At 33.5% G+C, this 27,748-nt stretch overlaps 2 protein-coding genes across 2 annotated transcripts; one reads left to right on the forward strand and one right to left on the reverse strand.

Annotated features, from left to right (window-relative positions):
- Positions 1-1,088: 1,088 nt before the first annotated feature.
- LOC123653427 (proclotting enzyme-like) lies at positions 1,089-15,545 on the forward strand. Its single transcript, XM_045589425.1, has 13 exons — positions 1,089-1,157; positions 1,757-1,779; positions 7,930-8,056; positions 8,726-8,902; positions 10,515-10,612; positions 11,031-11,167; positions 11,407-11,495; positions 11,708-11,797; positions 12,634-12,806; positions 13,151-13,286; positions 13,569-13,707; positions 14,293-14,438; positions 14,856-15,545. The coding sequence occupies exons 1-13, from the start codon at positions 1,089-1,091 to the stop codon at positions 15,009-15,011; spliced, it is 1,560 nt and encodes a 519-aa protein (XP_045445381.1). The 3' UTR covers positions 15,012-15,545.
- LOC123669391 (serine/threonine-protein kinase greatwall) lies at positions 15,460-27,518 on the reverse strand. The gene is given in 13 exon segments (XM_045603001.1): positions 15,460-15,771; positions 17,539-17,751; positions 19,617-19,741; positions 20,797-20,954; positions 22,390-22,603; positions 23,203-23,418; positions 23,584-23,786; positions 24,322-24,446; positions 24,527-24,697; positions 25,151-25,379; positions 25,495-25,743; positions 27,010-27,277; positions 27,415-27,518. Coding segments are annotated over 13 exon segments (2,322 nt in total). The 3' UTR covers positions 15,460-15,724.
- Positions 27,519-27,748: the final 230 nt, after the last annotated feature.

A 27,748-nucleotide genomic window follows, 5' to 3' on the forward strand; every position in this document is an offset into this window, starting at 1 on the left:
GAAGTGAAGACTTGACGAAGTCTGCCAAACGCTCCCCAGCCCAATCGAATCCTCCTATCTCGAAGTTGTTGCGGCCTAGTTGGATAGTATGGACTAGGTAAATATAATCCTGAACAACTTCGAGAAGGGTACCATCGACCGATACAGGTATCGGTATGACTTGGTTGTTAAACATAACTTTCGTCTTATCCAAGTTCATACAGAGACCGACACGTCGGGAGGACTCGTTTAGGCCGGCCAGCATTTGGCCTAACTCATCCAACGTCTCCGCAAAGATGACAATATCGTTAGCGAAACGAAGGTGAGAGATGAATTCACCGTTGACGTTGATGCCTCGTTCCCCCCAATCCAAGGTCTTAAAAACATCCTTCAGCGCAGTGGTAAACAGTTTCGGTAATATTACACCCCCCTGTCTTACCCCACGCCGGAGGGAAATAGGTCTTGTTCTTTGGTCATTGACATGAACGGTCATCGTCGCCGCGTCGTACATAGACTTCAGTACCTCGATATATCGCCAGTCGAAAATAAACCCACTATTATTAAATCTATCTCTACTCGAAAACGTAATCGTATCTTTTACTCTATTATTGAAAAACTTTTATTATAATGTAGTATATTAAATTTTTCGAAATAAAATTGTAAACGTCACCCTTACGATAAAATTTAGGTTCATTGATCGTTTTATGAATAAATTGAAATGTGAGCCACAATTAATTCGACTGTAATCAACATTTGCCTTTTGAATGTATTATATCAAAAGTTTGACATCTTAACGTTCTTTATGACGACCGACAAATGTCATTTCAATAACAAAAGGAGAAAAAGCTCTGTTATCTTCCGACCTAATGTGGAGTGACAGTCTAAAATTATTATAAAGGCGCGAGATCAAGTGACCAAAGCATTTTGCAAAGTGACTCCTTGTGGGCCGCACATCCTTGCGACAAGCAACCATTTTCATATTAAAGTTTTTTGTTATCAGTAGTGAATGGATCAATAATATCACATAAAAATGTTAATAAGATTAATTTCTGTCTTTTTTGTACTGAGTTTATTAGCTGTAGTCACGCGAAGTACTTTTGCCAATGAAAATGGAAATGCATTTTCCGCAAAAAACGGAGCTTCTACCGATAATACCGATGATGCAGTTATTATTGATGGTAAGTTTTGCTTAATTGTTATCCTTTTAATTGAATTCCAAAAAAATGAAGGTTTTCAATTCGATTGTTTTTTTTAATGTATGTTACCTCAGAACATTTGACTGGCTGGACCGATTTCGATGATTTTTTTAAACAAAATGGAGTGCGTGTCATGTGGTCCCATTTAAATTTAATTGAGATCTGACAAGCGCTTTTCGAGTTATATTTAATAATGCGTAAAATGGTTAAGTAAATACGTCTTAACCTTTTTTTCGTCGAGTTACGATGTATTATTATACGGCATTACTTTTCACTGGGTGTAACGATTTTAAGATTTGATCAAGATCTACTAGACTACTTTTTGATTAATCTGTGATAATGCGTATTTACTTGACTATTTTTTCGTCTTCCTACGTTGTGTTAGATGTTGATATAGTTGAAGACGTTTTTTTTTTCGTTTGGGACAAAAAAATTATTGTTTTAAATTAAAGAAGATTTGAAATATTTTTTTATTTATTATAGCAAAATTATTGCGTTTCAACTAAATTAAGACTTTTATTTTATTTTGTATCCATAATACGTTAATCAAGCTATTATTAATATTAGTATTTTATTTTTAGTTCAAAGAAAGGAAAAATGTAAAGTAAGAGTGATATATAAGTGTGTATATGATTAATATAACATTGCGTATTCTTTTAACGTTGTTCTAAAATAAACAACATTAGTATGAGGTTATGGGGCTAGAGAAAGTTAAATTTTTATCAACACGTCGGGCAAAGGAGAGTGCGATGACAAAGAAATAAAACATTAATTACCATTTACTTTTAAATTCCATAGGTACTTGAAATATAAAAAGTAAGCTATATATATGTGTCTCTTAAAATTTTATAAAAAAAAAATCTAACTGTTGCGTGAATAAAATGCTTTTATTTTACGTTTCTGTAAACGTATTATAACTCTGTCACTTAGTAATTGTGTGTAGTACCGACCTATATAGATCTAGGTCTCATATAAAATATTTTATCTATTATAATTTTTATCCTGCCTAGTTTTTGCGTATAATGCCTAATTACGGCATCGAGCGATTTAATAAACTTAGAAATTATAAAATTTTGAATATTACTTGATAAACAAAAGATGATAAAGATGGATTAAGTTGTTGTTAGGTATTATTAGGATATACCATAACGAAACTAATGAATTCAATTGACATTTAATACCATAGCAAAGATAAAAAAGTCAAGTGAGTCTTCGCCAAAAGAACTTTTTTTTTTTTTTTAAATATTGAGAATTGAATATTTAATATTGTGTTCAATAACTACGTACAGCATAGAGTACATCGTATTTTGAACTTTCTTAGTCTGTACGGAAACCTTTTTAACATTGTTAACGTCTTATAGATTACCAAGGTAATCTTTAAAACATCGGACTGCACAGATTTAGGATAACACATTCAAAGATATATCTTAAAATCTTGTAGACTTAAACACTTGGGTCATTATTCGAAGTTCCTTGATATCGATTCAATGCAAATGCTAATACGCCCACGCTTTCTGAGACCACATCAATCACTCATTGTGCTCTACCCGTAACTCCTAAGAGCGACTGCTTGTTACATTTTTTGCGGCTTACAACTGAGCATTAATTAGATCTAGCGAAGAGTATTATGACAACGCTGACATTTTCTACTATTGGGCTGCTGAACCCGGAATCCCAACCATAACAAATTGTTATTATTGGCCATTTAAAATGTTTATGAACACCATTTCTAGACCGACAACAATTCGCTAGATATTGTCAAATGCATTGCAATAATAATTATTCACTAAATAAGCTCAATTTAAAAGGCCAAAACAGTCTAACCTTGAATTGATATAAAACCTCATTTAAAAACGAATAAATATTGCTTTTTTTTGTTTTTTACATTCTTAAAGAACTCTATAAATGTAGTCCTCACCGTGTTATTTACAATTGTTGTGCATTCCGCTAGTTTTACAAGATATAATGCATGTCATCTCCCACATAATATACTTTATCCTGGCGAATAAAATACTATAAGTGACTTCTTACTAGTTAAGTGGAGGGATATTTTAAATGGTATACAATCATTAACGTCGCAGAAAATCAGACTTAATCACTGATGCTTCGGTTGCAAGTTGTGTTTATTACAGGCCAGGTGACATCCTCAAGGTCGGTTATTTACTCAGACCATTCTCATAAAGAACTTTTACATTTTAATTCGACTGAATGAATTATTACTTTAGTGTAGGTAAGTTTAACTCAGTAAAATATATAATATACTGGCAACAGTTAAGAGTTTCGTAATTAGTACAAAAATCATTTGTTATTATAGAAAGCATTTATAGTTTCGAATTTGCTATATTTTAAGAATAGTATTGTTAAATGAATTCTAATAATAAGCCTAATAAATCCACGTGTATATCTGTATGGTGTACGGTATTTGGTGGTTGTTTTTTTACAAATACAAATATTTCAACAACAGAAACATGACACTCACATTTTCTCTACATATCAGAATCGTTTTAATCTGTACTTTCGATAAAATATTTTTTTAAAAATATACTTATGTATATATTTTTTTCAATATACTAGCACAAATTTACTATAAAAATATTAAAATTAAATTTAAAATTAATTTTAAGTCAAGATACAGTTTTGTAGAGCTGTTACCTAAGCAGGTCAAATTTCAAATAGGTACTTCAATTAAGTTTTTATTTAAAGACATTAATTTAAAAATTCTACCTAATGATTAATCGATAGCAAATCTTCGTGTTATTAACATTCAAGTTCAATGCTCATGCTATTAAAATAAAATTGGATTCCAGTACGCTGATACTAATCGAACACCGTTATGTACCTATCGACACAAAATAACATGTTTGCACGTTTGGACCGATGCTTTTTCGACGCTCACTGAATATTAAATTAAGTACCAGTTATTACTCACCGCGTTGGCCAAAAATTAAAAGCCAGAGACGAAATTACTTTGTTAAACTTTTTCGTTATAAATTAAATTTATTTTGGGCAGCTTTATGTCACTCATAAGGTAGGTATCGAATAAACTTTCAATATCAAAGTTCCCATCAAATTGAAATTAAGTCGTAAAGAATTTATATTGAAATTACTTTAGGTTTTATTTTTATCTCACTTAATACATTTTTTCACATAGACATGTACGAATAAAGTATAGCTTACTTGTTCTTGTTTTTTATTACTTTATTAGAAACCAATAATAAAAACGAAATCAACTAATTTATATACATATAATACTCGTAGAACAGAAAATATTTGCGTACAAAGCATTAAATCTTCTTTCAAGTCACGATGATAACAAAGTAAGAATATCTGAGATCTATACTAGTACCTAAGTTATATCTCAAAACGACATATCACAATACAAGACAAAGCGTGTTAATGCATCTGAGTAACTTAACAATTTTTATTACAGCTAAGCTCCCAATTCTATAGCGAAGCGCTTTGTTTTATAGATTTTTCTTAATATATAGATATTCTTTGTTGCATAAAAATATAAACAAGACTAAGTCCTAAGACCGACGCATTCAAACGAAAAAACATACTATCTCAAGATTTAATATTTTAGTTAGTAAATAATTTGTATTTTACACTTATAATAGGTACAATCGAAATAAACTCAATTGTGATAAGCATATGCAAATTGCTTTTCGTTTCTTATCTTATTACATTGTAAATCTTGAAAGAGAACGGCTTGGTCCTACACCCACGATTATTTAAATTATAAAGACGCTTTTTTTAAAGTATTTTATGTACCGAATTGGACAAATGATACTATCACAACAGGAGATCACTGAATCTTGATTTAATGGTCATTTCCGAATATGTCAAACTCAAATGTTGGTCAGCTGAACCAATGTGTTACAAAAAAAGTGTGTGTGTACTTATGTGTACTTATGTGTGTGTAATGGACTTTAGAAGTTATACTTTATTGGCTAGCTAACTTCACTTTGCTAACTTCTTCGTTGACTAGCTAACTTCAGGGTGTCAGTTTTTGTGGCGATGTGTGCGCGCATCGTAAAAATTTACTGTCATCATTTTTAACAAAAGTATAACTTCAAAAATATTAGCTTATTTTTATAAAAAATAAATTAGAACTGATTTTAATCGTTGCGTATATAGACAAAAATCTCCTAATAAAAATATAAGTCCTTCCTCCTAATAAAAGTATAAGTAATATAATATTTGATATGTTTATAATAGCTCTACTTTTCGGATAATTTTAGTTTCATCCACTTTTTCATTATTTGAAAAAGGAACTTTCAACTTTCTTCTTTAAACTTACTTATTTATAATAATTATAATCTCAATTATCAAAGAATAAATACGATCAATTCACGTCATAGTAATGACTACAGATATCCGCAATACATAATCTGTCTAAATAAAATATTTACAAAAATGTTATATGTCTCTAGTTCTTTGAAAATTAAATAACATATTTATGCAAATTAAATTGTACTACATACATACATATAATCACGCCTCTTTTCCGTAGGGGTAGGCAGAGACCACTTCTTTCCACTACGATCCGTACATACTTCTGTCGCTTCGTCCACTTTCATTATTCCCTTCATACATGCTCTTCGGTTTAGGGTACTCTTGACCTGGCCTTTTATCAAGACGTCCCTTATTTGGTCTCGGAACGTCCGCATAGGTCCCTTCCAACCCTTCCTTCCACACTCGCCTTATACACTTTTTTCGTCAATCGTTCTTCACTCATTCTCTCGACATGACCAAACCATCTAAGCATACCTTTCTCAATTTTTGTCACTACATCTACTTTCAGACCACAACGTTTTCTTATCGCACTATTTCTTATCCTGTCACTCAGTTTAACTCCTATCACACTTCTTAACGCTCTCATCTCAACTGCATTTATTCTGCTTTCATGTTTTTTCTGCCATACTCAACTTTCACTTCCGTACATGAGTGTCGGAATCAACACCTCTTCATGCACAGCCAAACGTGCCTTGTTAGACACCTCCCGACTGCTCATAAAGGAGTGCAAAGCTCCATTCATCCTGTTTCCTGCATTCACTCTTCTTTTAATATCACTCTCACACTTTCCATCTCTTGTAAACTTTGAACTCAGATACACAAACTCATTCACCTGTTCAATTTTTTCATCTCCAATCACGATATTGCAGTCTGTCACTGCCTCATCTCTTTCAAACACCATCACTTTCATCTTCTTTACATTCATCTTTGTTCCCTTTCTTACAAAAGCTCCACTCATATCCGTTACCATCTCCTGCAACTCCTCGGGCAAAGACGCAAGTAATACTTGGTCATCAGCATAGAGAAGACATTTGACGAGTAACTCATTCATTCTCAACCCATTTTTATTCTCTTTTAAATCTGTCAAACAATTGTCCACGAATAGATTAAACAGCCGCGGTGACGCTACACATTCCTGTCTAACACCTTTTTCAATATTAAACCATTCAGTCTATGCCTCATTTATCCTCACAGAAGCACTAGAATCCCTATAAAAAGATTGCAATGCTCGTATGAGGGCACTGTTCACACCACTCACGGATAATGCTGACCACAATTCATTCCTCATCAATCTATCATAGGCCTTTTCTAAATCCACGAACGCGCAATAGACTTTTTTGTTTCTGGCCAAACACTTTTCGGCTATGCACCGCAAAGAAAAGACCTGATCCGTACATCCCATTTCCTTTTTAAATCCCGCTTGTGCATCCCATACTTTATCGTCTGTTTCATTCACAACCCTCTCAATCAACACTTACCGACGACGCTGAAGAGGCTTATACCACGGTAATTCCTGCAATCCTGCCGTGACCGTGTGTAAATTGTACTAGACAGAAACAATCAATAATTTTCAACATTAAATAAGGGTGAAGCAGAAGTTTGTACATAAATCATTTAAAATCATTGACTACGAAAATTATATCTTGCATCTCGCACCTTTACAATTAAAGCTAATCATGATACACTTAAGCCATCATCAATTGATAGGTACTATCTATATATCTTAATATATATAAATTACGCGTCACGTTGTTTGTTCGCGATGGACTTCCTACACTACTTACCCGATTTTCATCAAATTTGCACAACGTATGCAGTTTGATTCAACTTGAAAGTTAGTCTATACTTTATTTTGATATAGGTAACTATTATATTTTAAAAAAAGCGGTACGAAGTTCACCTCGTATCCAGTGTATCTATATATGAAAAAGTCTTGTAATCTCAAAATAAAGCTTTTTACATTAAACCAAGAGATTTCACAACCTGTGCGGTGATACTCATGATGATTTCGACAGGATATTTAGGTCCAAGCATAGCTAAAAAAGTTCTTAGTATTTTCGCAATATTTATATAAGGAAATAGAATAAAATAGGTCGTTTTGAAAACAAGATTTCTTTAACTGTTCTGGGAAAAGATTAATTTGTTTATTGCAAAAGCTCTAAAATTCTTAGCCGATTTCGATGAACGTCACAACTGACCACTAGGAATTGTTTGCTACAAATAAAATAGTTATAGTAAGCATGTTCCTTCCCCTGATTAAAAAAAATTGTCCTATTTTATGATGTATGAAAAATTCGAGGCCTTAACTAAAAATAATCATTATAATGCTTTTGAAGTATTATTAATAAATACTTATAATTTACATATTTTTATTATTTCTAATAGTAGATACAGAAAGTACAAGCCCTTAAAGACCATGTAAATCCACAACTATAATTTTACCGCAAATATATTTAAGATTCAAGACTGCAAATGAACTACAATTTTTTATAATAACTTTAATTCCAGTAGCCGCTGAGAGAGTGAAGCGTGAATCAAAAGACGCCCGAGAGGGAAAACAACTACTATTATTACAAGCCAGACAAGTAAGTTTATTTTTGTCTTTTAAAGCTCGTATTTCTTATTCGACCATATTGAGAGAACTATTAAGATTAAATAAGTAAGTAGTTTTTGGAACGGTGAAAATCTAAACCTAAATATTTAGTAGAACAATGTCATCAATTTTATCGAAATGTTCAAAAATGACTTAACTCAAATAATTACGTTGTATTAGGCAAGATGCTATATTTATTCTCCTTATTCCATTTCTACCTGCAAAAGGAAATGAAGTAGGTGTGTAGTGAAAGGTATTTTGTGACTATATTACTATGATACACGTCAGTTCAGCCTGTCGCAGTCCACTGCTGGACATAGGCTTCCCAAAGTTCGCGCCAGACATCCCAGTTTTCCATAATCCTTATTCAGCCCCCACCGTCAACCTGACGTAGATCGTCGGTCCAACGAGCCGGAGGACGTCCCACGGTGCGTTTGCCAGCACAGGTGGCCGCGATCTCCACTCCGAGAGACGATACTCGACTTCATTTAAATTTACAAAGATTATGTTGAACGTTTAATTAATATTTCATATTATTAAACAGGTTAGGTAATCTCAGATTATTGACATCTAAAATAGGTATAACAATATTTTTAAATATTACGAAAATTAATGAAATCTTTTTGAAAACAAAAATTTGGATTTTATAAATTATCAACAGACGACTAACGAGAAGCAGCTTAGTCTAGAGTGTGAGGCGACATTGGGTAAAAAAGGAACATGCAAGAGCTTCCGTGATTGTTACCCGCTTTTTAAAGTAGTCGATCTCTCTGGCCTCGATGGATGGGTAATGGGTCACTACGACACATGCAGTTATAAAGACAACGATAACAAAGAGGCAAGTTCATACTCTTAATCCACTTAAAAGGAGCTTTGTAAGTTCGTCGAAAGATCCTTCAAAATTTCTTTACTTTTTAGCATTTTTCGTCTTGTTGCTTTCCCCTTTTCCACTAAAAAAAAAAACACGATAAAGAAAAACAAAGTTGATTTTAATATGATAGGAAATTAAAGTCTTAGCCAGACTTTCTAATATATCCTGTAGAAAGACCATCGTGGCTTTATTATTGTTTCTCATTTTTTCACTAGGAGATTGAAGAAAGGAATCAACACGAAAAAAATACACATATATTGGAATTTATAATATTTACTGGTCAAGTTCTAGGTGACTTATTATAAAAAATGGATGTATTGATTACCTTAACTCGTAACTCGTTTACCTTGCTAGGATTATGAACCAAGCTGACTGTAGTACCTTTTTAGTTCTCTATCTTGTCTATAGGGGATTCAAGTCTATTATAACTGAGACATTTATAATGAATATAGTTTATTTATATTTAATAAAAGGCTTAAAACTCAAAATCAAAAATAGCTTTATCTAGGCTTAAAAAGCATTTTCGAATCGTCATTTTACAAATAACAATTTTAAAAGTGATTATTATTTTTAAAAGTGAAGCTACCACCGATGTAGAATGTAGATTCTACAGAGAAGAATCGGTAAGAAACATCGCAGTTACTCTTTTAAAAATAATATATAATATAATGTTTTTATTACAAATTAGTAATACCTATCTTGCATGAAATACAGCGTGACTACTCGTATCTAAATAATCTAATCTATGTAATCCTGCACCAAATAATAATCTTTATCTCATAATTTATTTTTAATTCACACTTTAAATTTATGTTGAGACAATTGAAAAATCGTTTGTGGGATTTTATTATACTTGCGAATACCCAGAAATGAGACGTTTACTTTGCGCCGTCGGAAACTTGGAGCTACAATTTTGTTAGATATTCCTTCTCGTGTTTACACTGCGATTATTACTATTTATATCAAAACAATCATATTCTTGTGAATATAAATAATTTTGTTATAAATATATTGCGACGCAATTGTTAATATGGCAATCTTATAAAAAACATCCTGCAGAGTAACTCAAGTTCCAAAATCGTAAATACCGTGAACTATCCTATTCTAATATATAATTACCTAATCATTATCATGACACTGATTAATTTTTATATATTTGTCCAACTCTATTCATAAAAGTTATAATTAACGTTGTTAATTAAATTAGGTAGTCCAATATTTTTTTTAACGGTCACCATACTGCAACAGCGGGTTCGATCCCCGCACATGAAAAACGTTTGTATTGGCCATACAGATGTTTGCCGTGGTCTGTGAGTTTGCCCTTGTGTTTTGTATGTTTCCGGACCCCCGACACAGGAGATAATTCTACTGGGGGCCGTTGAGTGTGAAGCGTTAGTGAAGCGTTTATATGTTTTTGTGGACAAAACCACAAATAATTTTATGTGCAAAATAATATTTAAATTGCAATGGTCGAGATCGTTAATTATAAAGACAGCTAAAGTTTCTTGACCATTAGGAATTAATTTTAACTAACGTATATGTAACTAAAATCTTTTAAAAGCATTTATTATATCTTTAGGTGTATGGTGTATGTTGCACGGAGCCAGTAGGAACACCTCCGCAACAGGAACCAGATGTTCAACGTCTCGGTTTACTGCAGCCGACGTATCCCTTATCGTTTTCCAAGTTTGTAAATTTATAATAATCTGTATAGTATTGTAATGTACATAAATTAAATTTCTAGCAGATGTGTAGATCAGATCTTATTTCGTTTTGTTAACATTAAGCTATGCACATATATAAGTACCTACCTTTAAGAATTTCGGAAATTTTATTTTTATTCATCGTTATGAGCAAAATACATTTTTTTCATATTCTCAGTTTATAAAATATTAAGTATGAAATAAATTTTATTTTATAAAAATTTGCTCATTTAAGTTAAGGCTAGCACGCCTATCTTTACAAAAAAGCAACATAATTACATGCTGTTCAGCACAATATAGTATTTTGTGAGATATTACAATAGGTCGAAATGTTTTGTTAAAATATGTGTAACCTAAAAAACGTATTTAAAATAATATTCTTTTGTTCTTAGTTACGCGAAACCTCTGGTACCAAAGCCGCTCGCAGCACAATGGCCATTTAACAACTACCCAAATTGGCCACCTACCATACCGCCACTACCGACTCATCCGCCAAACCACACAGCTGCTACACATCCACCATCACTTGGTAATGATCTTATTATCATTATCTCTGGGGTATATATTACAATTGCAGATGCCAACAAAATTTGATAAAAATTGGTTCAGTAGTTTCGGAGATTATCTGAAACATACATCGTGACACGAAATTTTTATTTATATATATATAGATTTTTTTATTGAAAAATTAATTTTTTTAAATCCCTCAAGTCAATTGATAGTTGGATGATTATTGATATCAAATTAGCGTTTTATAAATAATTGCAGGCGTTACCACTCCAAAACCTGAAATTCCATCAAATACGCCCCCCACCACTACCTGGGGTACGAAGCCTCCAGCTAGCACCACAAAACAGGTATAAAATATAGATGAGCATGTAGAATGGTTATTATAAAAGGATTAAATGAATAGCTTATTATTTAATACTATTTGTTTTAAATGAAGTATATTTAAGAAATTTGTGCTAATTCCTTCGTAAGTTTTATAATATATAGTTGTACATATATATCTCTTTCTATCTCTCTCAAACTTAATGTGCTTTGAAGGACATCATATTTTATTTCTTAGACTTGGTCTCCGGCATATCCTACTCAACCTACTAAGCCTCCTGGTCAGCCTGCCGTTGTCACTTCTTGTGGAATCAAGAATGGACCACAGGTAACGAATGAAAAATAATTGTTACAAACCAAAACATACATATAGCATAGTTTAAATTAGGTTGTTTTTTTTTTCAATTTTTTTCCGAACTATTGGCACAATAGTGTCCAGCTAATTCGATAAAAATATGAGAAAATACTCATTTAAAATTTTAAATAAGTACATAATACATAATATACATAATTCATTCCCACTTCAGTTTTTAATATTCTTTATAATTTTATACAAAGCACACACCAGGCCGTGTGGTGTTTAATATTCTTTATAATTTTATACAAAGTACACACCGTGTGCCGTGTAGTGTCGGCCGAGTAGAATAGCATCACCCCCTTTCTTCCCGTGGGGGTCGTAAAAAGCGACCAAGGGATAAACCTGGCTCAAAATCATCAGGGTCCTGGAGAAGGAAAACTTCATTTGAAATCCGGAATGGGGTCTCCATCAAGCATTCTTGGCATAGCTCTAAAATGCGAAAGACTCCTGCAACCAAACTGGCTCCACACGTATCGACTCGTCGTTCCCGTGGGCCTAGCCAGTGAGGTCGAGAGGGTGGCGCATAGCTTAGGCAACTCAGCGTTTTCCTGAAGAGTGTCCTAGGCAACACAGTGTCTTTCTGACATTGTCTAAATCGTCTGCAATAGGCGGATTAAGGCCAACGATGATGACACACCAGGATCAAAATCTGATTCGTAATTACATTGATCGAAAATTTTATTTTGTTGTGTAAATCCGACAATTTAATAAATAAGCACTTCTGAGCTCTTATAGATATAGTTCTCTATAAACATTTATATTTTGTCATCTTTAAATATTGTAGCTAAGTCATTCATATTTTATAGGCATATGGCAGTACATACGAATCTAAAGACGAGGAACGTATCGTCGGCGGACACAACGCAGAACTTAATGAATGGCCGTGGATAGTGGCGTTGTTCAACAACGGCAGACAATTCTGCGGTGGTTCACTTATTGATGACTCTCACGTTATTTCTGCCGCGCATTGTGTTGCACAGTACGTAGCTATTATTTATTTAGACAAATATAAATAAAATCGCCATAAATGTTATATTTAAATCAAAGCGCCAAAAAAACATTTTGACTAAATGTTTAATATAAAACTATAAAAGTAACTGTTCTTCTTAACAAGTTAAGCTTAAAACTAGAATGATCGTTTGGGAGCTTAGGTAAGAGACTAACTATAAATTTGTTACAATTGTATGTCAAAACAGAGCATACCAAATGTAGATTTAGACCTATACCTAACATTTTGTGTCGTTGGTTTGGTTAACCAAGTTTTTTTACATGTTTTTATGGTGAAAATTAACAAGTACCTAAGATTACTGAATAACTTTGTAGCATGACATCATGGGACGTAGCACGCCTGACAGCAAGACTTGGTGACTACAACATACGTACAAACAGCGAAACACAACACGTGGAACGAAAAATCAAGAGGGTGGTCCGGCATCGTGGATTTGATATGCGTACTTTGGTAGGTTTCATTAAATATAATTTAAAATGCGCGTTTAGAAACTATGAACAAATCCGCCAGACGTATTCGGTTTAATCAAAACCGATTTGGCTATTTTATATTATTTCGGCTACGACCATATAAATAAAAACTATGTCAGTGGATAAAAATCTGAAAAAGGCGTGGTTTCCGAGTACAGCAAAACTGATTTATTGTTGGCGTGCTATTATATATATATTAGACAAAAAAAAACTTATTAAAAACATTTTAAACTACGCTCATAAACTTTATGCTAATTTTCAGTACAATGATGTAGCAATTTTGACTCTGGACCAACCCGTAACATTTACTAAGAATATTCGCCCGATCTGCTTGCCCAGTGGCGGTCGGGCATATTCGGGTCAGATCGCGACTGTTATCGGCTGGGGAAGTTTACGAGAAAGTAAGTAGGACTAACAGCGTAGTTTTATGCATAGATAATACACTTAAACTAGGTAGTTTTATGTTTTGATTTTATGATTCCTTTCATTCAATTATGTTATCTTTTTAATACGGAAACTGGTAAGGATAAGTAGGTAGGTATAGGTATTGATTCTTCCGTAATGTAGAAAGTGCTTACTAGTAATTATTAGTACTTAGAAAATTCCAGATAATTAATTATGCCATTGCTTTTCCAATCGAGATTCAAACGACTTTATCCAAGCAATTTCCAAGGACCCAATGATACGTGGGTGATGCAGAGGCACATTTAGTGCAAAATTAATTACAAATTATATGCATTTCCATCGTACAAACAGAACCTAGTGGACACTTGCATTAATACCTACTAAATTTGCCTTTCACATTCATATTGGACTTATTGTTACTATTAAAAAAATTGTAAAGAAAACTAACAGAATCCCTGTCGTCGTTGTAAATATGCGAGACGTATTTTCTCAAACCCGCATTAGGGTAGAATTAAGCTCCAACCTTTCTTCTTCACAGCAGACATTTACAGAATTCAGTACGATACTTGCATTTTCTTTAGGTGGCCCTCAACCTTCAATTTTACAAGAGGTGTCGATTCCTATCTGGACTAACGCGGAATGTCGCCTAAAGTACGGTTCAGCTGCGCCTGGAGGAATTGTTGACCACATGATTTGCGCTGGTAAAGCTAGCATGGACTCTTGCAGTGTGAGTAAATACAAAGATCCTTATGTTCATAATTTTGCATTTTTTTTGGTGTAGAAAAAGTTAATCATGCTAACAGATAAGATTTGGTTTTTATTATAATAGTTTCAATTTATTTTCTGTGCTTCAAATAAATATATTACCAAATAAAATATTCGCTCCAGATTTTAGAAAAAGGATTGATCTCGACATCGAACAATAAATTCGTATTTTCTCCAATCTATATCATACACGCTCTTTTGGAACTAATAACAGGCATAAATACCACAATAGGAAAAAAAAACGTAATATAGATTTTCTTAAAAAATATTCTTCGTAGCGTATATTTTTTTCACAATGATTTCCACATTACTTGTTGGATTTCATTATGTATTAAAAATTTTAATTATCTAATTGTTATTATTAATATTGTTTTAACAGGGTGACAGTGGTGGTCCACTCATGGTGAACGAGGGTGGTCGTTGGACTCAAGTGGGTATCGTATCATGGGGTATTGGCTGTGGCAAGGGACAGTACCCAGGAGTCTACACGCGAGTCACCGCCTTCTTACCATGGATACAGAAGAACTCAAAATAAAAAAATAGTAGTATTTACATTCAAGGATTTCGACATATCTTATGTAAGGGCTGTGCCACTTGACAATATTTTTAGCAGTAATTTGATATTTGTATGTTTATATGTATTTCAATGTTTACTATCCCTATTGTGCGGTTAAAACATAAGTTGAGGTATATTTCCTATTAGAAAATTATATTACAAGTAATATAATTTTATACAATTGATTTCTATTTTATTATACCAAATACGTGTACTTGGAACTACGGCACACTTTAATTTAGAAAGAAAGGAGTCTAATTCTGTCGTGCAACATCTTTAAGAAAAGTGAGAAAAAAGTAGTAAAAATATTAAAATAACTAAAGTGGCCGTGGTAAATGTTGTTTTTTTTTTTGGTTTAAGAAAAAAATCAATTATCTTAAGAAAAACAACTTAACTGTAGTCTTGTCTTTCTTAATAAATTGGTTAATTTTATACTCATTAAATACGAATATTACGCCTTTAAATTGTGCCAATATAGTTTAAGTACTATAAATAAATAAACGAATACCTTGATATGTTGTTTAATTAAATAATAAAATTAAATTGAAATCGATACAAATTGTAGTAATTATTACAAATACATAAACAACTACATAGTTTTAGGCGATATTTAACTATTTTAAATTCAACTAGATATATTTATATACAATATCACACATTTTAATTGACTAATAATTATAATCTTATGTAAGTCACATATCAAAATTTGATACATGGAGGTGCTGCAGAATGTTGCGAGCTGGAAAAGAAATTAAAACAAATGAGTAAACAAGTAAAAATACCAATTTACTTAAAAATTATAACTTTGAAATAGCCACAATATATAGGTATATTAACTAGCTGACTCCGCAAACGTTGTTTTGCCATATATGTAATATACCCCCTTATAACTTAGAGGCATGAAAAATAGATGTTGGCCGATTCTCAGACCTACCCGATATGCACATAAAATTTCATAAAAATCTATCCACACTTTCGGAGGAGTATTTTAACTAACATTGTGACACGAGAATTTTATATATAAGATTTCTGTTTTCAAAAGTACTTAGTTTTCAAGAGGAAACATTACCTATTTACATAAGTCGATATATAAATTATTGTGTTTGCTCGCAAACGAAAAAAAAAAACCGACTTCAATTACATCGACAAGTAATACAACGTAGATCGACGAAAAAAAGTCAAGCAACTACGCGTTATCAAAGATTACTCAAAAAGTAGTTATCAGATCTCGATAAAATTTATATGTGACCACATGATAAACATCAGCTTTCGATTAAATAAAAATTATCAAAATCGGTACACCCAGTAAAAAGTTATTACGGATTTTCGAGAGTTTCCCTCGATTTCTCTAGGATCCTATCATCAGAGCCTGGTTTTCTTATCACGATACCAAACTAGGGATATCCCCTTTCTAACAAAAAAAGAATTATCAAAATCGGTACATCCAGTAGAAAGTTATGCAGTATAATACAACGTAGGTCGACGAAAAAAGCGTCAAGTAAAAACGCATTATTAGATATAACTCGAAAAGTAGTTGTTAGATCTCAAATAAATTTAAATGGGACCTATTGGCACACACCACCATTCGATTAAAAGAAAATTTGTCGAAATCGGTCTACCCGGTCAAAAGTTCTGATGTAACATTTAACCAGTCCACGGCGCGGAACAGCGGCATGGCGCGCACGGCTACTAGCTTGGTGTTGGTCACCTTCGAAGTAGCCGGTGTCGTAGATGTCGTCGAGGGCGGGCACGAAGGGCGGCGCGGCGCGCAGCTGGTTGTCCCAGTCCACGGCGCGGAACAGCGGCATGGCGCGCACGGCTACTAGCTTGGTGTTGGTCACCTTCGAAGTAGCCGGTGTCGTAGATGTCGTCGAGGGCGGGCACGAAGGGCGGCGCGGCGCGCAGCTGGTTGTCCCAGTCCACGGCGCGGAACAGCGGCATGGCGCGCACGGCTACTAGCTTGGTGTTGGTCACCTTCGAAGTAGCCGGTGTCGTAGATGTCGTCGAGGGCGGGCACGAAGGGCGGCGCGGCGCGCAGCTGGTTGTCCCAGTCCACGGCGCGGAACAGCGGCATGGCGCGCACGGCTACTAGCTTGGTGTTGGGCACCTTCGAAGTAGCCGGTGTCGTAGATGTCGTCGAGGGCGGGCACGAAGGGCGGCGCGGCGCGCAGCTGGTTGTCCCAGTCCACGGCGCGGAACAGCGGCATGGCGCGCACGGCTACTAGCTTGGTGTTGGTCACCTTCGAAGTAGCCGGTGTCGTAGATGTCGTCGAGGGCGGGCACGAAGGGCGGCGCGGCGCGCAGCTGGTTGTCCCAGTCCACGGCGCGGAACAGCGGCATGGCGCGCACGGCTACTAGCTTGGTGTTGGTCACCTTCGAAGTAGCCGGTGTCGTAGATGTCGTCGAGGGCGGGCACGAAGGGCGGCGCGGCGCGCAGCTGGTTGTCCCAGTCCACGGCGCGGAACAGCGGCATGGCGCGCACGGCTACTAGCTTGGTGTTGGTCACCTTCGAAGTAGCCGGTGTCGTAGATGTCGTCGAGGGCGGGCACGAAGGGCGGCGCGGCGCGCAGCTGGTTGTCCCAGTCCACGGCGCGGAACAGCGGCATGGCGCGCACGGCGGCGGCGCCCGGCCGCTGGCTAGCGTCCACCGTCAGCAGCGCCTCGATGGCGCCCACCGCCTCCGCCGACAGCGCCTCGTCGCCCTCTGGCCACTCTATGTCTGAGAACACGATACCCATCCCATTAGGGGCCTATATTATAAATTATTGCTTATTAAATTAAAACTCCAGTTTCGACTGTATTTTTATTTCTATATAACTAATGATTAGATACAGTATATACCCGGCTATAAATAATGCACATCGACCTTGTCACACAATGTCACACTTCGTCGATCCCCTACCGTCGAGTAAACATGTGATGCAATTTATGGAGGACACCTCACTGCCTAGATCTTTATCAGAACTTTTGAGTAGCCCGTTGCCGTGGCGGTTTGTAGTGATCCTGCTTTCTGCTCCGGGGGTTGTGGATTCGATTCCTGTCCTGAGTCTGAGTGTAATATATTTATCACTACATAGTATAAAACAAAGTCGCTTCCCGCTGACTGCTTAGATCTTTAAAACTACGCAACGGATTTTGATGCGCTTTTTAACCGACTTCCAAAAAAGGAGGAGGTTCTCAATTCGACTGTATTTTATTTTTATTTTTTATGTATGTTACATCAGAACTTTTGACCGTGTCGACCGATTTCGACAAAAATTTTTTTAATCAAAAGGTAAGGTGTGTCAATTGGTCCCATTTAAATTTATTTGAGATCTAACAACTACTTTTCGAGTTATATCTAATAATGCGTTTTTAGTTGACGCTTTTTTCGTCGACCTACGTTGTATTATACCGTATAACTTTCTACTGGATGTACCGATTTTGATAATTTTTTTTTGTTGGAAAGGAAATATCCCTATTTTAGTACCATGATAAGGAAACCAGGACCTGATGATGGGATCCCAGAGAAATCGAGGGAACTTTTTGAAAATCCGCAATAACTTTTTACTGGGTGTACCGATTTTAATAATTTTTAATTTAATCGAAAGCTGATGTTTGTCATGTGGTCACATATAAATTTTATTGAGATCTGATAACTACTTTTTGAGTAATCTTTGATAACGCGTAGTTACTTAACTATTTTTTCGTCGATCTACGTTGTATTAATCGTCGATGTAATTGAAGTCGGTTTTTTTTTCATTTGCGAGCAAACACAATTATTTTAGTAAATAGAGTGATTCCAGAGGAAGGTTTGTATGTATAATACATGCATAATATAGTAGAGGAACACTAATAGTTTTAGAGGTTTCTAATGTGATGTCGTAAATAAACATATTCTTTTGCGGTTACATTGCAAATATTTATTTTATATTTAGTATCAGCATTGCACCCGTGCAAAGCTAGGACGGGTCGCTAGTAGATATTAATTTATAAATGTGTTATTTGTATGTATGAATATTAAAAAAGTATGCATCTATATCAGTCGACTGTTACCTAAAACATGCATTAAATTGTTTACCTTAGAAACAGACGAGCTTGTATTGTATGCTATAGATATTTATTATTACTAGTAGTCACCCAGTGGTTGAAATTCAACCATAATTAATTTAAATTATAATCTCTCTCATTATTAACCATTCGAAAAATTTCAAAAAGGAATTTACATATTTCATACTCATTGACGTCTAATGAAGCTATATCACCAGGACTACATGACCATGACACATCGACGATAACATGACCCACGTTATCGTCAATGGAAAGATAAGCACAAGAATCCAGCGTTATAAAGTATGAGCTAAAATAATCAGAAAAAAGATTCCCGATGACTGTCTATCACAACAGGATAACCTTTTAGGATTAGATGCAATTGAGATCTCAATATTAGAAAATTACGATACGACTCCACTTTATCTATTACGAAGTAGTTTAAAGTTTGCACATCTTATTTATTGCCATAGTTTTTCAACTTACGATGGAATTTCGATTTTTCTTTAAAAAAATAATAATAATAATATAAAAAGTATTATAGATTTTTCTTACTTCTTGAAAGAATATTGTTAAAAACGGCTTGAGGCGTTTCGTCATTGAAAGGTGGCACGCCAGTCATGAACTCGTAGAGACACACGCCCAATGCCCACCAATCAACAGATGGCCCATGTCCTAGCCTAAAATAAGAGAAACAAAGAGAGACAAACTTCATAGCATTCCATGGGTTCACCGTGCGGGTGCCGGGTCAATCGTGTGGCAGAAGGAGAAACTCAGAGCAGTTCCCAGGACTTGCGACCTAGATGTAAGTTTAATGAGGTCCCCTTTGAGATGCGCATCAACGCTCACCTCCACTGCTCGAGTTTCCCGCCCTGCCTAGCCAAATTTGGTAAGAACCTGTTAGTGCAGCCAGACACTCGTTCTAAAATAGAACTTACTGCAGTTCTCGACAGGCCAAGGTCTTTTAGAAGATTATAGAGAGATTTAGCTGGTATACCTCTCGCTTCTACTTCTACCAATCTTGATTATTTTTAGAGATTCGTGCCCAAAAGGTAAAATGGGACCCTATTACAAAGACTCCACTGTCCGTCCGTCCATCTGTCACCAGGCTGTAACTTATGAACTATACTTAGTTGTCTATCACAGTGTAAATATTTCTTCAACTGTCTACTTGAAATATTAACAGATAATTAATTTCTGTTGCCTCTATAAAAAAATATTAAAAAAACAGAATAAAATAAATATTTAAAGAAACTGCCATATAGCCTATGTGATTTATTTTTTTGCTCGGTTTTGCTTGATATTGATAATGGCAACAGTAAGATGCTTGAAATATTCACAGAATATTTAATTATATGTTCACTTTAAAAATAAATAATTAAATAAAATAAAATTAATGTTTAAGGGGCTCCCATACATGATATTTTTTTGCCGTTTTTACAGATAATGGGCACGGAACACTTCATGCGTGAGTCCGGCTCACACTTGGCCATATTTTTTTGTTGCTAAAGATTATTGAGTGATTTTATATATTATATTATATTTATGTTACAGATATTAGAGATGTTATAATTTTGAATTTGAATCCATAATTATTAAGATAAATAACATACATATCTGGAGTTCTCTGAAAAACAAATTAATAGTCACAAATGCTTTAACGTCATTTCAAATCCATATAGAAAAAAACATTAAAAAAAATACTTATTGTATAAAATATCCCAAGTCTACCAACCTCAACAACAGTTCTGGAGCAAGATAGTCAGGAGTCCCAAGAATCCTTTGATCTGAGACTTGGTTACCTCTTCGCACACTCTTTGGTGTTCGATATGGAGTGTGCGCAGTAGCTATAGGTGTTTTACATGTATCAGTTGGAGATTTACTATCTTCACCCTGAAACAAAATTAAAATTATTTGAATATATTTTTTATATTATGTAGAGTTCGAAAACTAAACTTAAAATGGACATTAGTATAGTTATGATTATATATATATATTCTATTTTTGTGAAAGAGTCTTATTTGGTAAACAAACCCCTGTCAATACGTAATTCACGTTTTTTACCGCATTTACCACTCACTTTCACAATACATTAGCTTACAGACATTTGTAAAACTTCATTTACTATTTATTTCACTAAAAAGAAATATCAATTTATCATTTTAAACACATTAAAATTATTAAAATACGGATTTCAAGCATACAGATAATTAATATTTTCGAATATGACATTTTAATATATTTTTTTATGAGGCAAATAGGGATGTGGTCATAATATTTTTAGAGGTGAATGAGTATAAGAGAATGAACAGCATGAGCGATAAAATAGGCTGTGTTTTTTACCTATATTTTAAATTTTCGCGAATCATAATTTGTTAATCCCTACTAATATTATAAATGTGAATGTAAGTTTGTTTGTTACGCTTTCAATATATCAATTAATTTCAATTTCATTTTCAATTAATATCAATTTCACCCTGAACATTTTTAACTATCCCATATAATATAAAACTATAGCACATAGCATTGGCATAAAAGTTTATTGTAGTTCACAGGAAAATTACAAACCAGTGTTATTAATCCTTTCGTTTAGATGTTATAGAGTGTACCGCCGCCGCAAGGTTTTATATTTATAGTGAATACAAATAATGTGACTATAATACTAATAGGGTCAACTTTTTTTTTTCTAGATACAGGCAGCCCTATTTTTTTGTAAATTTTATTTTTGATGTCTTTTTTACCGACCATTTCACATAAACATAATATTTTGTTGCATTTTAGGCTCGATGCTCGATTAATATTTTTTGTCTGTGGTCGGAAGTACGTCATATTTGTTTACTATTTAAGACTCTTTCAAAAAAAATAGAATATATATACATAAAATATAAGTGATATTATAAAGTACCAAATTAATTTTTATTACACTTTTTTGAAATACATTTTTGAGTTTGTAGTTGTTTTATTCTCATTTACATTTGCTTTAACAGTGATCATATTAAATATAAGTAACTCAAAGTACCACATGTACATATAATTATGTAGTACTAGCTGACCCGGCGAACTTCGTATCGCCTAACAGTCGATTCTTTAATTTTATTATTTTTTTTTTTTTTAGAATTTTTCTCTCCGTAAGAACCATCCTCGTACTTCAAGGAATATTTTTAAAAAAGAATTAGCGAAATCGGTCCAACCGTTCTCGAGTTTTGCGCTTAGCAACACATTCAGCGACTCATTTTTATATTATAGATAAGACAAAATTAAATTCTATAATAAATTTATAAGAAGCAAGCAATTATTGCCAACAATATGGTTTATAAGTATTTTTTACCTTGCTCAGTCTTCTTGTAGGAAATATCTCCAAACTTGTGGAAATGTGTTTACCAAATGTAAATGTTTTCTCCTTGCAACTTGAAATTGTTTCATCAAGTGGCAGATTAAACCTCGTCGCTTTCTTTACTTCTCCTGGTGAATTATTGTTGGGTACTGGGGTTGAGAATATCACTCCAACATTAAAACTATGACTATCATTCTGTGAAGCCCATCTAAGTATAAAGAAAACACATACACTTTCTATAACAATAATATACTAGCAAATATTGCAATTTCAATCATGTGATTTCCATAAACCTAGGTAAAAAAAGGGAAATTCACTGAAATGAGTATTTTTAATGAAAACTTTTAGTCTTAATTTTTTTACGTTAAGATTTAAGTTTCGATAATTCTTCGGTCACCAACCCCCAGTGTGGCCACTATTGGCAACACACATTTTTTGCGCATACTCATGTGTGTTGCCCTCTAAGCGGAGGCCCATGTCCAGCAGTGGACTGCGATAGGCTGAAGTAATAGTGATGAGTAATGAATTCTTAATAAGCTCCTATACATTACAATGAGTAACAACTGAAGGAATGAGTCTTTCTTCTTCTTCTTCAATATTAATGTGCAAATGGAATTACATAATATTATTTTAAAATTTCTTCAGTTTTTAAAAGGTTGTTTTTTAAAAGTTTGATAATTCAGAATATAATACCACAGCTCAAATGAAAAAATATTAAATATCAAGGATATGCGAAAGTTGATGAAATCTTCCACTTCTAACTGATATAAAACAGTAAAATTGCAGAACAAAAATGACAAATGATACCTTTTTTTCAATACTCCTTTTAATGGATTTTTACGTCTTTCAGGTGTAGGATGTATTGACATTCTTTTAGGTGTGTTTTGAGTAACATCTAGTTCTAATGCCATAATTTCTTGTGTTAATCCACTATGATTCTCCTTTGATTCTGCAAGACTTGTAACCCCTGTTGGTGTGTCCCCATCACAGTCTAAAATTCTTTTTCTCTTCTTGGCACGGAAGCTGAAATTATTAATGCAGTTAGGGTCTTACTTCATTTGTTTGTTGCTGTTAAGCTTTTAAAAACAATATAAACAGCAGAAAATAATCAATAAATATGAAGTATGGTATTAAAAAAAATTAATGTCAAATACTATAATGACTTAGATGTCTCTCATAAATACAAACCTAGGTATCCTTTTTAAAGACTGTCCTCTACACAATGGTGACGTAGACTGATCATGCTGAGAATCAATGAATACATTAGACTCAACAGAAGACTCGTTAGTGCTACTGACGTCTGTGGACTTGTTACTTTTTGAATTTGTACTGTTTTTGGAACTTTCACAGGTGTGATAGGAGCTTAACGACTCTGAACCTGAATCTTGACTCTAAAAAGTTAAAAAAAAATTCATATTATTATTAAAAACAAAATGTTACAAAGTGTAACTGACATAGATTATTTAGTAGAAATACATTAATATTATGAAGTTAGTAAAATTTCATTAGTGAAGATTAAAAAATCTCAGAAATTACTGGTTCAAATTAAAAAGATTCTTGTTTTTTGGATAGTCTATTTATGGAGGAAGGCCATAGGCTACATGACATCACACAAAAAAAAAATATACACAGAGCATCAATGAAAATGTTGCAAATGCAATGAGAAACATATATAATGTTCATACATGCAGGTGTAAATCACTACATAGTATAAAACAAAGTCACTTTCTCTGTCCCTATGTATGCTTAAATCTTTAAAACTACGCAACGGATTTTGAAGCGGTTTTTTTTAATAGATAGAGTGATTGAAGAGGAAGGTTTATATGTATAATACATGCATAATATAGTAGAGGAATACTGGTAATAAATGAAATTGTAATTTAATATTAAACTCTATGTATTATAAATTTCATAACAAATACTTGCAGTAACATCTCCTAAACTTATACTTTCTGCACTCATAAACGGATGTATGCCTGATAAATGTGAATGATCTAGTAAAGGTGAATTCTCTAGTGTGTCAATACCACGAAAAGCACATTTCAGTTTTGCTGAAACAAATTTTTTTTTCAACATTTTTAAACACAGTTCAGAAAAAATAAATGCTATTAATTTTGTAGCAATATCATACTAGTCTCTTTAAGTTCATCAAGAAGGTTCTCACAAGTTTCAACAGCAGAATTATGTGTAGTATCTCCACCCCCTGAACCGAAAGAAAGATGAGAAGTAAGTGATAACAGCTGACCAGGTGTCCGCATATTAAGACTTGGTGTCCGATTAACAAAATCAGATATCTCCAGATCTGAAAATTATAAAAACAACTTATGTTATTTCTTTATTTGTGTTTATGTATACCACACCTGACACACAACAACAACAACTGCTCTGGCGATTGGTGTGTGAAGGCACCTAAACACCAACGGTTTGCGTGTTCAATTCCTGTTCAGGATGGATATTTTATACTATGGAATAAATACTTATTTCTTTCCAGTTCGGATGTCTGTCCTTGTGGCATTCCCCACGGTGCCTTAAAGAGCTCGTTAAGCTTCGATCCCGATTATTATCATAAATACAATAGCGATAGTTAATCATAGTAGGGAATATATCCACCAAACCACATTGCAGCAGTGGTGGATTAAGCTCTGATCTTTCTCCTAATAGAGAAAAAGAACTATGCCCAACAATGGGATGTTACAGGCTGAATGTTGATACCATAGAAACAATACATTTAAAGATTTAATGTCATGAAATGTACCTCGATGTATTTCAATTTTTGATAACCCAAAGTCTGTAAGCTTGACATGACCAGTTCTCGATATCAACATATTATCGGGTTTCAAATCTCTATGAACTATATTGTGTTTATGCAAATAATCCAAAGCCAACACCACCTCTGCCACATAAAACACAGCCATAGACTCTTCTAAAAACCCATAGACACCCAGCAATGATTTCATATCACCTCCTACCATGTACTCCATCACCTACAAAAAGTGAATGTTACAGTTAAGTTAGTAAGTAATTTAGTAAGATTCTGTTACAGCCAATATCAAAAGGGGAAAAGCAAAGTATTTTTTTTAAAGTAAACAGTTTCTTTACCAGATATACTGACGATGCTGACTGTAGTGAATAAAATAAATGTACACAAAACGGACTTCTTGCTAGGGCTAATGCATTTCTTTCAGTAACAACTTGAGTAACCATATTCTTATTTATCATTTCCGACTTCTTCATTACTTTGATGGCATATAATTGTTCCTTATTGTTCTTTTTATGTGCAAGAAATACTTTTCCAAAGGCACCGCGACTTATAGGCTTCACTATAGTAAAATCATTAATATCAGGGGCCTGAAATAAGTCGAAATGTTTATTATACGTTTTTCAAGTTATGCATCAATTTTACACTTAAATTTTATTTTTTATTTACTTTATTCGTTGCAATATCCGGATTGTTTGCATTGATCTTTTCTAAAATCGTATGGCTGGACGTTTCTTCCACTAACTTTGAATCGTTTGAAGTCATAATTAATACTTTTTTTCGAAGTTTTATAATTACAGCGATAAATAAAACGCGTCTAAAAACTAAGAAGATAATCTTTGTATATTAATTTAAATACATTTCAACAACTCTCGCTTTTTTTAATAACTTTTAGTTTTGTTCATAAAACAATACGCAACACTTCACTATATAAATAATGATAAAAATTAAAAATTAAAAAATATAGTATATAAAACATATAATGTAACAGTTATCAAATTTAAATTGCTTTGACATTTGACAGATATTATTTCCTTCGAAAAAAGATACAGATTATATTTGAAAAAAAAAATATTACCAAATTAGAAATTAGGTAGGTAGATACGTTTAAATTATTTTAAAATCCTTAATGACTTGTCTACCGCGGAGTTGAATTCAACCCCAGATTATTTATCAACGCATATGTCACGATCAATAAATATTTTTTAAATCTTATATAAAATTCTCGTGTCACAATGCTAGTTACCAATCACCATACTCCTCCGAAATGGCTAAAATTATTTTTATGAAATTTTGTGTGTATATCGGGGAGGTCTGAGAATCGGCCATCTATTTTTCATACCCCTAAGCTACAAGGGAGGGGGAATAAGGGGATTAATAATATACATGACAAAACAACGTTTGCGGGGTCAGCTAGTCTAATATATAAAATTCTTGTGTCGCGGTGTTTGTAGTTAAACTCCTCCGAAAGGGCTTGACCGATTCTTATGAAATTTTGTGTGCATATTGGGTAGGTCTGAGAATCGAACAACATCAATTTTTCATACCCCGAAGTTATAAGAGGGAGGGAATAAGGGGGTTAATAACATATATGGCAAAACAACGTTTGCGGAGTTTTTAAAATTTAAAAAAAATAATAATTAAACTTTATTTATTATAAATACTATTATTTCAATGAATTAATTTTCAAGCCGACTAGATGCAACACAGTTATTAAATGCCTGCACAACAGCTGAACATACCAAAGGTTGACGAGGATTATCTTCATAGCATTTCACAATCTGCAATTTTTATCATATATTCCTAGATGTAGTTACTAACGAATTTTTTTTTTAATGTATTAGTTTTAATACGACCTTAGAACGCCAATCAAGACAAGGTTTCAATTTTTGAATTCTTTCCTGAGCAATCTCTTGCCTTTTAAATAGCTTGTCAGTTTTTTCAATTGATACTTTATATTCATTTTCAATAATATTATTGATTACTTGATGTTCATTCTTCAAACGATCCATTCTTTGTGTCCAGTAATCTTGGTCGTCATCATGCATTTTAATAAAATCCGTACTATCTTTGAAAGTTAATTTACTAAGTTGTGTCTGCAATATTTAGCTATTATTATTTACTGCAATTGGTTTTGGTTCCAATTTAGTTTGATTGTAGAAATATACTAAAAGAAAGTAATAAGCAATGATCATTCTAATAACTTATAGGTAGTAGTAAAATTTCAACTTATACAAACATCATCGAACTCTTCAACCTTTAATTCATCATTATCAGTTATGGTTTTTTTAATAAGAATTGGGTTCATAGATATTGTATTATCAAAACTAATACGTCTTGTGTCTTTACTTATTATTGTGCCCATTATTAAGTTTATCTAAAATTTGTTTTTTCTGTCATATTGAATAAATTAAAATTAAATCTTGAATATATTTGGTAAAATCATCCACCTGACATTTGTCAAAATTAAAACAAAAGTAATAAAAAATCAAAATTAAGAAAATAGATGCCAGAGATCTTACTTTCTTACGCTTCAGCCTCTAATATCTTATTACTGGGCATAGACCCTTTTCCCCATGTAGGAGAAGGATCAGA

Source organism: Melitaea cinxia, chromosome 1, assembly GCF_905220565.1.
Source record: "Melitaea cinxia chromosome 1, ilMelCinx1.1, whole genome shotgun sequence".
In the NCBI taxonomy this organism is placed as follows: Eukaryota; Metazoa; Arthropoda; class Insecta; order Lepidoptera; family Nymphalidae; genus Melitaea; species Melitaea cinxia.